Raw genomic sequence first — 15,490 nt, 5'->3', positions numbered from 1 at the left:
CAATTTACACACAGACCAAGCTACAGCACTGCCTTATCCCAGGGACATATTCACACTCCATCAAGGTAGAAGCAGCCCTGAATTGTGTAATGATGCATCCCTGTGACAGGCATAGCCAGAAACAGAGCACCAAGGCAGACAGTTATAAATGACCCGACTGGTTCCTTAATAACCAATAATTCTCTATGTCATAGCACATAAAATATCTTCTCTTTAGACCGTTAACATTATGATATCCCTGGGTGGTAGGAATTAGAGGTGATATCTTTTTTTTGTATTTCTCTGTATTTTTTAATTTCCTGCATAACATTTTGTTTGCTTTGTTTTTTAAGTATATGCTTTTGGAATAACCTAATAAACAGAGGGAAGAGTTTCTACAATGGTGCCCATTGTTGTGATACACTATGTAGGGGGCAGATGGCATACTAGCCATTCTGCTGCCATCCAAGGCCCCTGAAATCTTGCTGCTATCCCTCTGTTTCCCCATTTTATCTCATCTAATTTGGAAATTAAGTCCCAATGTTGGGAAACGGACTTGGCCCAGTGGTTAGGGCATCGGCTACCACATGGGAGGTCCGCGGTTCAAACCCCGGGCCTCCTTGACCCATGTGGAGCTGGCCCATGCACAGTGCTGATGCGCGCAAGGAGTGCCGCGCCACGCAGGGGTGTCCCCCGCGTCCCCACGCGCAAGGAGTGCACCCGTAAGGAGAGCTGCCCAGCGCGAAAGGAAAGAAAGTACAGCCTGCCCAGGAATGGTGCTGCCCACACTTCCCGTGCCGCTGACGACAACAGAAGCGGACAAAGAAACAAGATGCAGCAAAATGACACAGAAAACAGAAAACCGGGGGGGGGAGGGGGAATTAAATAAATAAATAAATCTTTAAAAAAAAAAAAGACACAATGTTTTATGAGAGAGCCACTATCACCTATCACATACCATATACCTCTGCCCAAGTCCACAAATAAAATTAGAGAATTAAGTAGGGTGTCACTGAATATCAAGTTTAACCTCTCTTCCTTCACAGCATTATCTCTCACCTCCTCAACATTTTTAACAAACGGTCATCCCACTGCAACCTGGAGACATCTTTGCTAAAAGAGCAAAACTCTAAGCAGTTCTCAAAATGCAGTCTGTAGACCCCTGGAAGTCTCTGAGACTCTTTCAAGGTGACCACAAGGGCAAAATTATTTTCATAATAATATTAAAATAGAATTTGCCTTTCTCCCCATGCTGACATTTGCACTGATGCCACAAAAGCACTGTATGAAATGGCTTGCACCTTCACTCGGATCAGGAAAGCAACACTTAGTCGACTGCGGTCACTGTACTCTCCACTGCATGTAAATGCAGTTAAGAAAAACAAAACACTACAGTTCACTAAAAATGTCCCTGATGAAGTAGCAAAAAATATACATCTTATTAAGTCTAAACCTTTGAGAACATCTTTTTATAGTCTATGGGACAAAATTTCTGCTGCATACCAAAATGTGGTTGTCTTAAGGAAAAACACTTGTGTAATTAAGTTGTAAGCTCAACCAGTCACTTTTTCCAAGAAACACCATTTTCATGGAAAAGAATGAATAACAGACAAATGATGATTATTTAAACCTGGGTACAAAGCAAACATTATCTCAACAATCAAACAAGTGAGCCAGTTTGTTCAAGGAAAACAACTGATAGTATTTGTTGCCAATGATAAAAATTGAGCTTTCAAATAAAAATTAGAATTTTGGAAAACTTGTATCCACCACCATAAGCTTGAAAATTTTATAATACTTCAAGACTTTAGTGCTGAGATTGGTGTAACAGGAATGAATGTAATTTTTATATTATATAATGAAATATGTCAACATTTAGAAGACTTTATAACTCTATGAACCAATACTTTCCAAATGACCATTACCAAATCAAAAATGATGAAAGATCCATTCAGAATGCTGAGATATCCCCATATATTTTTAATGTAAAGTTCTTTAATATGTTTTCAAATTCCATACTGCTAAAAGAAGTTGAGTTGTGGTGCAATATCAAAGAATGCCCACAAATATCTGAAAAGCCTATAAGAATACTTTTCTCTGTTCCCAGTTAAAAGCCCATGCAACATGGGATTTGTTCCAGTCTTCAACCCAACATTAAATCTCAATAGATTCAATGCAGAGGTTGATATGAGATTCAGTTGAGTTTTTTTAAGCCATCTTTTCAAAGATATAAACCAATGCCACTCTTCTCATTTTGTTTTAGAAAATTTTTTCCATTAAAAATGTCATTTATGATAATATAGAATTGGTATATTATTTTAAATAAATTTTTGCTTGTCAGTTTTAATTTCTAATACAGTAAATATTGATAGATACAGCTCAATTAACAAAAGTTCTTCGGGATCCTCAATAATTTAAGTGTTTTAAAGGGTTGAAAACTGCCCTAAAACAAACTGTTCTATGACTGAATGAGGCTAGTTCTTAAATTTTGAAACTTTGAAATCTGCCTCTCTATTGCTCTGCCATAGTGCTATTTCTACCTTAAAAAGCATCACAAATATGTTGATGGATGGGAAAAGTACAATTAAGGTAACTTATGGATTATACTTGATAGCAATATTGTAATATTCTTGCCTCAATGTCAAAGAAGGTACTATATCAATGCTAAGGGTCAATTAATAGGTAGGAATGGGATTTTTTCTTTTGGACTAAGGAAAACATTAAAATTTTACTGAGGCAACAACTGCATAACTCTGTGATGAAAGTGAGAGCCACGGAGTGTACACTTTGGATGGACTGTACAAGGCATAGGACTGTTTAACACGGTGAATCATGTTGTTAACAGTACAAATATGAGAGTGTTCTCTCACAAACTGTAACAAATGTACAATACTAATACATGGTGTTAATAATTGGGGAGGATATACAAAAAATATATATCAAATATAAGCTATAGACCATAGTTAGTTGCAATGTTTTGATGACGTTCTTTCATAATCTGTAACAAAAGTTCCATAACAATGTGTTGGTGGAGGGGTGACGTATGGGAATTTTTAACATTATGCTCACAACTTCTTAACTCAAAAAAAAGCATCACAAGCTGTTATTTAAGTAATCTTATTCTTGTTATGTATTCCATAAGGGAAACCTGAACCATTCAAATACTTCAAGATCCATATCACATGTTCTGTACCTTCTCCAAGGTAAATATCCAAATACCCTAAACCATTCTTCATATACTGCAATTTCTAACTACCACCTCCCACTCCCAACCCAGTCACACTGTGCACACTCACTTGCTAATGTCTTTTCTTCATTTGTATTCTCAATGCCCTGCACAATTTCTGAAAAGAATAGGCACTTTCCTGAATCAGTAGTGTGTCTCTTAAAAGGGAGCACCAAAAAGCAAATACATTACTCTAGGCCAATGTTTTCAAACTGTGGGGCACAACTCATTAGTAATTCTATTACCCAATGCAATAGGTCATAGTTGGCATTTTCAAAAATGATTTAGAAAAGAATAAAATAGAAAATGTCCTTACTACATACCAGGCACACTAACAAGGACAGATTTGTGAAACTCCTGTGTCATTATGAGTCATGATTTAAAATCTTTGTTACTATGGAGTGTAATAAAAATATCTTTTAATGCCACTGCTCCAGATCAGGTTTCAAGTTTTTCCTTGTTAACTGATCTAGCATATGACAGAAGAATACTGCTAACTACTATCACAGATGACATTTTTTTATATGGTTCTTCAGTTGAGCAGAGTGGCTTTTACACTTATTTACCTTTATGACCACAAGCAGTTTTTCATTCATCTGGCAGAGGATGTAAACCTAGGTCAAACCTGGCTTCTAGATATTTTCAAATAAACATGCATGCCTTTAAACAGGGCGCAGACCTCTAGAACATCACATCCCCCTTGTGTCCCAATCATATTATTACCACCATCATGTCAGACATTTATCTGCTGCTCCCTGAAAAGAAATGAGAGTAACAGTAGAAATAGCCTATCAAACTACCAATGATAAGAATGTAACTGTCTTTTCATTGTACTAACTGAAGATCCTACATAAGTAAATACCTGGGAAGGCATGTTGCCCAGACACCAGAGTAAGCAGCTTTTCTTGTTCTTCCATGAGTCTTTGTAGTTGCTCTAATTGTTGTCTTTTTAGCTGTTCCTGCTTCTTCTGTTGTACTTCTTTCAGCTTGTTAAACAAAAAATTAGCTTCATTAATTTAACTTTAGATTTCTTCATGGATCCTAGCTCCTTAAATTTATCTTAATCTTAATCTCTCCCATCTCTCTTCTCATATCTTCCCTATTAAAGAGTTTCAAAGAAAGATCCCTAAATCATCGAAACTCTAAAATCCAATTTTTCATTAAAGATACACTACCAATTATCTCAACTAAGAAACAGAACAGCCATATCAATTCTTTAATTCTTAGTGTGGGTACAATATATTGACAATCACCAACTTTTTTACCTTAATATTTGATCAACCATTTCTAATAGTTTTTATCAACTTAGGTAGCAACTTAAAGTTACTTAAGTGTTATATTTATGCCATATATTAAAAATGTTTTACTGCTTCTCACATTAGATAAAGGGCAAAATTTTCTACATAAACAGAAACCTGCAGTAACTCAAATATATATTATGCCAAATCCTGTTCTACCTGTTCAAGTTTTTTAAAAAGTGGGTCTTTACAAGCTGCTTCTTTGAATTCACTTGCAAGATCGGGTATAAAGTCATTTTTGTTATCTTCCCAATGTCCAGGAGCATCCTGATGTGCCACTACATGTGGACCCTTTTCAGTTAAAGGAAAGATTGTATGTGTTTCAGAGTTCTCTGATAGTAGTTTGTAAGGGCTGTTAGACTCCAATTTCTGTTCTTCATGAAGTGAATCTTCACTTATAAAGCTGAAGCTATTTGAAAAATGAGTGGCTTTAGTAGGAAAGCTGGTAGAAATGTTCATAGCTGCTTGATTCTCCCCTTCTGCTTCCAAAATAGGAAATCCACGATTTATTATGACCCCAGCACGAGAAGGATTGGCCATCCACTGGGTTAAGAAATTCTGCCCACTGTTGAACTCCGAAGAGGTTGGCATCAGGAACATTTTTAGTCCAATGACACTATTAAAATAATGTAAAAACTAGAAAAACTATTGATTTCCAATACCTGCAGACAGAAGACAGTCAATAAAAATTATCAGTAAAAGTTCTTAGAAATCCTAAAACTAGCCCAAACCTCAACCCAGCACAAAAATTTACTAAATATTTCATATATAAAAGATGTTAGCTAACAAACAATTATGTATTACGCCACGTTTTGGGAGTATATTTGGCTCAGGCCCTGGGCACTCACTTCCCATGTGGGAGGTCCTGGGTTCGGTTCGCAGTGCTTCCTGGAGAAGGCATGCAAACAACGAGCAGACAGACAAGAGAACCATCTTGGGGGCAGGGAGGATAAATAAATAAATAAATCTTTAAAGAAAAAAAAAAAAAGCTACATGTGTTTTAAAAGTCTTAGGGAAACGGACTTTGGCCCAGTGGTTAGGGCGTCCGTCTACCACATGGGAGGTCCGCGGTTCAAGCCCCGGGCCTCCTTGACCCGTGTGGAGCTGGCCCATGCGCAGTGCTGATGCGCGCAAGGAGTGCCGTGCCACACAGGGGTGTCCCCCGCGTAGGGGAGCCCCATGCGCAAGGAGTGCACCCATAAGGAGAGCCGCCCAGCGCGAAGGAGGGCGCAGCCTGCCGAGGAATGGCGCCGCCCACACTTCCCGTGCCGCTGACGACAACAGAAGCGGACAGAGAAACAAGACGCAGCAAAAAGACACAGAAAACAGACAACCGGGGGAGGGGAGGGGAATTAAATAAAAATAAAAATAAATCTTTAAAAAAAATTAAAAAAAAAAGTCTTAAAATACCCAAATTGAGTACATCAAATAACCTGAGATCCCCTCTGATCCAATCATTCAGTTACTGATGATTTTCTACAAGTGCTAGATCAGTTGATCTAAACTACAGAAACTAAAACACCCTCTAAATTATTAAATTATAAAAACAGAAATAACAACAAAAAAACCACTATCAATATCAGCTATTGCCCACACTAAGCACTCTCATGCTTCTGTCCCTAACCTGGCATTGCTTCTTTGCCAACTGGGAGCTGGCATACTCCACAGTTTCAGAACAAGTCACACACACGCATCTCATGGCTTTTCCTGGCACTGGCACTGTTTCCCCTTTCCCTTACTCCCCCAACTCCCTGCCACACTTTCCCACACTAGGCAGTCCTATTTTAGCACTTATCTTATCATTAGAGGTATTTTGCTTTCCATGTTCATACCCCACCAAACTGTGACTTTCTCCATGTTCATACCCCACCAAACTGTGACTTTCTTCAAGATATCTGTTCTCTACTGCCTAGCATCATGCCTGGCAGATAGGAGGAACTTGACAAATACTTTCTAAAATTAAGTTAAAATTAAATCAGAACTAAAGTTATACTGGATACAAATTCAGAATTATAATATATTACTTGTGCTCAATGTCCAATAGAAATTATATTGACTCAAATAGCTACTCTGTATGAATTATCATACTTCAACCAAATTCCTTGAAGTTCCAACACATACAATGACCATGGATGAACCTGAAAGACATCATGTTGAGAGAAATGTGAAATAAGCCAAACACAAAAGGATAAGTATTGTATGATCTCACTGATACGAAATAATTAGAATAAGCAAATTCATATGGTCAGAAATTAGAATACAGATTACCAGGGACTGGAATGGGAGTATGAAATGGGAAGTTAATACTTAATTAGTACAGAATTTCTGTTTGGAGTGATGGAAAGTTCTGGTAATGGATGGTGATGATGGTAGCACAACTTTATGAATGTAATTAACATTAACTGAATTAAATGAATTATATATTTGAATGTGATTAAAAGGGGAATTTTTAGATAGTACCTGTTACTAGAATAAAAATTTAAAAAACAACAAAAACAAGCCTTAGGACTGTTTAACATAAGCAGTGAACCCTAATGTAAACTCTGGACTGTAATTAATAGTACAATTATAATATTATTTGATCAATTGTAACAAAGGTACCAAACTAATAATAGGAAAAACTGTGTGTGAGAAGGGGTATATGAGAACTCTATGTTTTCTACATGATTGTTACAATTTCTCTAATAAAAATAAAGGTTTTTTTTAACAAATTCCTAATGTAATTTTGTCATTGTACAATACATATACTTAAATTGGACTTAAAAAGGGAGAAGATAAGTTTTTCTCCCTTTGTATGACTGTGGTTTTACTCAACTAATATTTATTACGCTTACACTATGCCAGATACTATTCTAGGTCCTGGGTATATAGCAGGTAATAAATCAAGAGTTCAATGAGTAAAAGATATACACACAAGTAAGTAAAGTATGCAGTATGTTACACAACAAAGAATGCTAAGTATGGGAAACAGATGTGGCTCAACCAATTGGGCTCCGGTCTACCGTACAGGAGGTCCAGGGTTCAATGCCCAGGGCCTCCTGGTGAGGGCAAGCCTGCCCACATGGTGAGCTGGCCTACATGGAGTGCCGGCCCAAGAGGGAATGTAGCCCCATGCAGGAGTGCAGCCCTGCACGGGAAGGCTGCCCAGTGTAGTAAAGCTGCCCCACACAGGAGTGTCAGCCGACATGGAAAGCTAGCACAAGAAGATGACTCAACAAAAGACACAGAGGAAAGAAAATACAAAGACGAAGTATAACAGGGAGCTGAGGTGGCACATGAGAGTAATCGCCTCTCTCCCACTTCAGAAGGTCCCAGGATCGGTTCCTGGAGCCGCCTAATGAGAATACAAGCAGACAGAGAATACACGAGTGGACACGGAGAGCAGACAAAGGGGGAACAAGGGGAGTAGGGGAAATAAATAAAATAAATCTTTAAAAAAAAAATGCTAAGGAGAAAGTAAAGGCCAAGTTGGAGGAGACAGTGACTAGTTAGGTCTGTTTGGATCGGGTGGCTGGGAGGATTCACTGAAAAGTAAAATTAAAAACACAGGGGAGGGAAGTGAATTTGGCCCAACGGATAGGGCATCCACCTACCACTTGGGAGGTCCAAGGTTCAAACCCCAGGCCTCCTGATCCATGTGATAAGCTGGCCCACGCGCAGTTCTGATACGCGCAAGGAGTGCTATGCCATGCAGGGGTGTCCCCTGCATAGGGGAGCCCCACACACAAGGAGTGCGCCCTATAAGGAGAGCTGCCCAGCGCAAAAAAAGAGTGCAGCCTGCCCAGGAATGGCGCCACACACATGCAGAGCTGACACAGCAAGATGACGCAACAAAACAAGACATAGATTCCGGGTGCCACTAACAAGAATACAAGCGGACACAGAAGAACACACAGCAAATGGACACAGAGAGCAGACAACTGGGGGGTGGGGTGGGGTGGGGAAAGGGAGAGAAATTAAAAACACACACACACACACACACACACAAAAACACAGGGGAGATGATGGAGCAAGCTGCACAGATTGCAGGGGTAGAATAATACCCAGCCATACCAGACTTCCTAACCTCCATCTGCAGGAATCAAGGAGAATACACCTGCCCTCCCACCCATACCCCATCCCTCCAGACACCCACTAGTTCTCAGTCCACCCCCAATATCAACCTTGAGTTCTCCAAGAACAATCTCATTGAAGGTTTAAATCTATTAATGTCACCACAAGAAGCCCAAGACTCCCAAGTCACCCTTTATCTTTTATACTCTGATCCCCATGCAGCTCTACACATGACTTATCCTCTCTCCATCTCACAAGCCTCCCCAAATCCAAAACATTCAACATCTGCCATCATTAAAATCCTGTTATACTTAACCTCTTCTCTGAGCATTCCCTTCACATTCCTGAGAACACTTCTTCCCAGGAAGTCCACACCCCATAAGCCTAGTGGCTTACGGGTAGAATGTGTTCATCATCCTCTTCTCTGGTTTAAGACAATTCCCCCTTCCTCTACCATTAAAACCAAAACCAAACAAACAAACAAAACATCCCATTTGGAATCTCATTTGATCAGACTATATAACCTATGACCCCTCCTTTAATGTCTACCAACCTCCAGAGGTCACTGGGCTCCTCCTCTTAATTCCTCAAAAATGTCTGGCTGAGCAACTGAAAGAATGGAGTTGCTATTAATTGAAATGGAGAAATAGGCAAGACTGGGGATGCAACAGGTTTGGGGGAGTCAGTAATCAAAAACTGAATTTAGGACTTGTGACTATGCCTATAAGATATCTAAGTAGTGATGTTGTATGGGCAGCTGTATGCACAAGAGTGGAATTATGGAAGAGGTCAAGGCTGTGAACCATTAACTTGGGTGTCCTCAGCATACAGATGGTATTTAAAATCTTGACACTGAGTGATTTCACTAAGGGACTGCGGACAGACAAAGAAGAGAATAGGTAATAACTGCAGTGTCCTTGAAGCCAAGTGAATAAAGTGTTTCAAGGAAGAAATAGGGATTAGTTCTGTTAAATGCTATTAATCAATGAATGTATAAAGAGAACTGAGAAAGGAGTTTTGAATCTAGCAAAGCAGAAGTCATGATGACTTCAATGAGCGCTGTAGCAGACTGGGCATGGGCAAAAGCCTGAATGGAGGATATACATGAAAGAATAAGGAACTGGAGAGAGGGAGCATAAATAATGCTTTCCAGTTTTGCTATAGAGGGAAGGCAATAAATGGGACAGTAGCTGCACAGAAATATAGAGTGAAGAGGGATTTTTTTGGGGAGAAATTACAGCATGTTTGTAGGCTGATGAGAATGGAGAGAAGGAAGAATTGTTAGCTATGGCTTTGAAGGAGAGGGGATCTAGTAGCTTTTTGAAATGACACCCACACTCTCTTTCAGGCATAATTCTATCCTTTATCAATATAATAGAGCAAATCTATGTAACCAAAGGAAAATGAAAAATGGAAATTTGGAAACAAAAGCATTTTGCTTCATATCTGTGTCTATAAAACAAAATACACAAAGGATGTAAAAGGAAAGAAATACAGATGTCCAACATTAAAATATGCTCGAAAAAACAGAACTTAAAACAGTAATGAGGGAAGCGGATGTGGCTCAACTGACAGAGCTTCTGTCTACCATATGGAGGGTCCAGGGTTCAATCCCCAGGGCCTCCTGACTCGTGGGGTGAGCTGGTCCACATGCAGCGCTGCGGTACGCAAGGAGTGCTATGACACACAGGGGTGTCCTGAGTGGTGCAGCAAGATGATGCAATGAAAAGAGACACAGATTCCCAGTGTCGCAGAGAATGCAAGTGGACACAAAAGGACACACAATGAATGGACACAGAGAAGACAATGGAGCAGGGGGAAGGGGAGAGAAATAAATAAAATAAATCTTAAAAAAAAAAAAACAGTAATGACATATCATTTTTTCACATATTGGATTGGCAAAAACTAAAAATCATTAACATCCAACGTGGAAAAGAACTCTTTCATAAAATGTTACTTAGGAATATAAAGTAGTACACTCTTTCAGAGGGCAATTTGACAATAACTATCCAAAATGTAAATGTACAGAAACTCTGACACAGCAGTTTCACATCTAGGCATTTTGCCCGAGTTATATTATTATGAGTTCACATTTGCAATTAAATGAAAATAAATGTCCATTAACACAGGGGACTAGCCAATCATGATATATTCATATCATATAATTGTTAGAGAACAAGTAAGCTTTTTGAGTACTAATATGGAAGCACTGAATATATATCCAAGATATACTGTTAACTGGCAAAGTACAGAGCAGCATACATCATTAAAAAAAGAAGGAAAGGAGGCTGGAAGAGTTACATAGACCTGTGCTGCCCAAAACAGTAGCCACTAATCACATATGGCTATTGAGCACTTGAAATGTATCTAACCTGACAGAGGGGATGAATTTCAATTTAATTTGAAGTTTAAACTGAATTTTAAAACTGAATTAGTACAAAATATATTTCTATTAAATACAACTTTATTCTTTTGGTTAAGACTACATCTCTAACCATTGCATTGCATACAATATTTTTGTATTAAAGTACTTCACAACATTATTGTTGTATTAAAGTGTGTGTCTTGTGAATCCTTTCTCCTATTCACAGAAACATGTCACCAATTTAGTCATTGTCAACAAACTGATTGTTTGAATGATTTTTTTGAAACACATGGATGTCATGTGTTTATTTGAATAGTATATACTAATAGTATGAGTTAGTGATCCCTGTATAAACTGCAAATAGTAATTAAATGAAATACTTATTTTTATTTTAATTATGATATAGTTCAATTATTTTTCTAGTTTAAAAAACAAATGTGTTGAGAAGGAGATATGGCTCAAGTGATAGCGCTTCTGCCAACCATATGGGAGGAGCCAGGTTCAATCCCCAGGGCCTCCTGGTGAAAAAGAAGAGTAAGCATGACCATGCGGTCAGCCAGTGCCCGCGCCAAGTGCCCATGTGGTGAGCACAAGTGCCCACATGGCGAGCCAGTGCCCACGTGAGCACCTGCATGGCAAGCCAGTGTCTGTGCAAGTGAGTCACACAGCAAGATGATGATGCATCAAAAGAGAGACAAAGGGAGAGTCAAGATGAAGGGCAGCAGAAACCAGGAACCGAGGTGCGCAATTAACAGGGACCGTCTCTCCACATGAGGGGTCTCCAGGATCCTGGTGAATTCTAGAGGAGAAAAAATGAGAAGAGAGGACAAAACAAACAGCAAAACAGCAGGGTGGGAGGAAGGGAAGGGGGGAAAAATAAAGACATAAAATAAATCTTTAAAAAACAAAAAACAATTGTGGATAAAGTTTTCAATTTAAAACAAAGACATACTACTGAAGAATCAAGTAAAGATGCAGAAGCTAGTACTACAAACAAAACAGTGAAGCAAAAAAGACTTGGTAAAAGTTATGTAACAAATCAAATGGCAACTGCAACTTGCTGTGGAGGAGCAAATTTTAAAAAGCTGTTCGATGTGTAAAAAAAAAATTAAGATAGTAAGTGGGTAACAGAGACAATTTCAGCAAAATCAAATTAACTTTGATATGTTTATTCTCAATAATAAAAAATGAAATTTGTCACCTATATCATAATTGAATGATCTGTAACTTTGACAAGCTATAAAAGAGCTTGGATTCTTGCACACACATGGATATACACATACATACGCAAATAATACCATTTTAAGATGGAGAGGAGGTAAGTAAATTATTTCAGTTCTGAAAATTATGTTAGAAAATTATGAGGAAATTATTAAGGAAGATACTTTACAAGAAGTGAAAGATGTTTAATTAGATCACCAGACAAGTGTCCACAGAATACAAAACCCTTCTACTAATGATTCAAAATTTGAAAAATTGCAAGTACCTTTATTTAGCGTCAGATGAGTGGAACAATATAAAAGACACTGACTTATTGTTAATTTAGGTACGTTTTATGTCAAAGATAACCCAGATTTACAAAGAAATACTACCAATTCATAGCCTAAAAAAAATCAAACTTGTGGACAGATATTTTCTAACCTTTTTATATCTGTCAAAGAATTCCTGCGAGAGATGAAAAAAAAAAGGTTCTATCATGATATATACGTTAAGTTCAAAAATCTGGATTTAATGGAATTTAAAAACAAGAATGCTGATTCTCTTCTTGCTTTCATTCCACTGTATGATACGCATTGAAAATACTTGTGCTCAGTTTTCTAAAACAGAATCCACAAATAGTGACATGAACATACTTGTTATAATTGTTCATTACCCTTGTGCAAAATTCTATGAAATGCCAGTCTATAAAACTGTCCAACAAAAAAGACAGTAAACTTAATAATATTCTGTTCTTTGCCAACACTCCTTGATTGACTTGAGTTTTACCATACTAGTACTTCAAATTAAAGACTTTTAAAACGAAAGGAATTCTTGCCACTATTAATCAATGAAAAAAATGGCAGTATGATTTACGTTTGCTCAGTTACCACATTGCATATGAATGATTTAAATTTGAAGCTCCAAGGAAACAAAAAGCTTATTTGGGACCTGACTGGACACGTACAAAAATTATTAAAATTGAAAAAGTTTTTAAGAGAAATCCACAGTCACAATTTTATACATTTTTCTAACAGAAATCAATATACAGAAGATATTCATTGTAATAAAAAGCGCCATACAAATTGACTGTAAATAATTTAAAAGTGCTTTTTGGCTTAACAATTTTTCATCAAAATCAAACAGGTAACTTCAATGACCTTGGCAGGAAACCTTTTAAAATCCAAATTTAGAAAGGAAACCAGTCACAAGGTCATTTTATAACATCAAAGACTACAAAAATGTAGTACATTTTTTACATGTGCTGTGACATGGTGAAGCAGCACTCAGGAATCTGCATCTTTCCTCCACTTTAAAAAAAAATCTATCTTCACTTCAATTTCATAACTATTATCCTATACGTGTATTCAATATCAGCACGAAGTATAAAAGTACTAATTCACCTGAATCTGCTATTCTGATATTCCTGATCTAAGCACTTGGTAAAAGAAGTATTTACTGCAAAAAAACGTCTGGACAAGATTAGTATGAGGACTTCAGATTTTACAGATATCAAACATCTGAAACAAACTGACAGACTCAAAACCTCTAAAGAGCGCTATTTAAACGTTCTTTAATGAACTGGAAAGATAAATTTCCTGCATCGTGAAAGGAAAAAGTGAATACAGAGAACAAACGCAAAGCCACAACACTGTAAATTGATTAATGCCATTCCCATTGAGTTGTACCTTTAAAAATGGTTAAAACTGAAAGTTTCATTTACGTCGCACAATAAAAGAAATAAAAACTTAATTGAAAGCCACTCTTATACCCTGAAAAGTAACTAGTTGTTTTGGGAAATGACTAATCAGTTCCGCAAAATAAAACCACTTCCTTGATAGCCTTTATCGCCCTGTCAAATGTCACGAATCCAAGGCTAAGCTTAAAACAGAAGCACCTTAGAAAAGGTGTTAACGTCGGGCATTTGGGGGACATAGGAATCGTTCTGCATGACACTGCAACGACGGACAAGGCCATTACACATTTTGACAAAACCTGTAAAACTGTGCGGTGCAAAGTGTAAACTATAATGTAAACTATAGTCCATGTTTATTAGCAATCCTTCAATTTGTATTCATCGATTGTAACAAATGAACCACACTAATGAAAAGATTTTGTTAATGTGTGAAAGTGTGGAAGGGGGAGAAGTGGTGGGAATCCCCTATATTTTTTATGTAATATTTATGTATTTTAAAGCTTCTTTAAAAATTTAAAATTAAAAAAAATTTAATTAAAAAGCACCTTACAAGATGAGGAGATGGGCCCTTACAGAGGACGGAAAGCAACGCCGCCCTGCTCGAGCTTAAAGTCGGGCCAAAACAACGAAGAGGAAAGCCCAGCCGAGAAGCAGGCAGGCTGCCCAGGAGTTAGCCTGACTTGGTCATCGCTCCGGTGTCCCCGGGCCCAGAGCCCGGTCCGCCCCCCGAGGCGGCAGGCCGCGGTCGCCCAGCTCCCGGCGCCGAAGCTGTCCCTAAGAGACCGAGGGCCGACTCTGCCGCGCCGGTCGGCCCCCTCGGTGCGGAGATGGCCCACCAGAACAGCTCCTCCGCCCCGCCTGCCCGCTCGCCCGCCAAGCCCACAAAATTACCGCAAGCCTCCGGTTCGAGACCGGCTCGCCGCAGCGGCCGCTCGAACCACACTCTAGCGCCGCCGCGTCCCGCCGCATTTACGAACCAGCCGCCTCGGCCGCCTCCTCCGGCCAGAGCCCTGCCCCTAGCCCGCCCCGGCCCGAGGCCTCTTCGGACATGTAGTTCACAGCGCTCCCTGCCTCGCTGGAGCGCATGTGCCGTTCAGATCATGCAACTACAACTCCCGGCGACACGCCAGAGGCGGTCGTTACCCAAGGCGCGACTGCGCGGCACCTCCCGCCTGGGCCGCTGTGCCCCAGGGAAACCGTCCCTGGGAATAAACCGTAAAGTCGCCTGGCTAAAACAATCAGCACTCTTCAGAGCTGAGGTACCACCTAGACGCGAGAAATAGGTTTCCTTGTTCCTCGCAAAGCCGAAAGTGTAGAGACTGAAAACTCGCAAGCTAGAGACTAATACTTTTATAGAGGCGATTTTTGGCTGCTTACCTTCTCTTTTGGCGGTGCTTTCGTTTGTTTTCGTTTGGTTTTGTGCTCTTTGTTTTCCGCTTTGGCTCGATGTGACTTAGTAAAGAAAAAAAGAAGCAATCTGCCACAGTATTTCATAAGGCGAAGATAAAGATGTCAGAATTCCCTCAAAAAATAGTCATCTTTTCTCACGTAGCTAATTTGTAGTTTGGCGGTGTGTGCCCATTAGATATTAAAACTGGAGCACAGAAAGTGAGAATTTAAAGAATTCTCGTGTGGATACAAACAGCCCTTTAAATCTAGAAAGTAACAGCATTGCA

The 15,490-nt window shown here is 39.0% G+C and overlaps 1 protein-coding gene across 2 annotated transcripts in view; it reads right to left on the bottom strand.

Moving 5' to 3' along the window:
- Positions 1 to 14,902, bottom strand: part of CPAP (centrosome assembly and centriole elongation protein) — a 60,039-nt gene extending 45,137 nt beyond the window's left edge. For both annotated transcript variants that reach the window (XR_009180596.2, XM_004446704.3), the window contains exons 1-3: positions 14,706 to 14,902; positions 4,663 to 5,165; positions 4,068 to 4,191 (exon numbers count right to left, since the gene is read on the bottom strand). Coding sequence is in view for 1 of the 2 variants with exons in the window: in XM_004446704.3 (XP_004446761.3) it covers positions 4,068 to 4,191; positions 4,663 to 5,103 (565 nt within the window). In the remaining variant the exon portion in view is untranslated. The remainder of the gene's footprint in view (positions 1 to 4,067; positions 4,192 to 4,662; positions 5,166 to 14,705) is intronic.
- Positions 14,903 to 15,490: the final 588 nt, after the last annotated feature.

The sequence above is a fragment of the Dasypus novemcinctus genome, chromosome 15 (assembly GCF_030445035.2).
Source record: "Dasypus novemcinctus isolate mDasNov1 chromosome 15, mDasNov1.1.hap2, whole genome shotgun sequence".
Classification (NCBI taxonomy): domain Eukaryota; kingdom Metazoa; phylum Chordata; class Mammalia; order Cingulata; family Dasypodidae; genus Dasypus; species Dasypus novemcinctus.
This window is presented reverse-complemented; position numbering and strand designations above follow the sequence as displayed.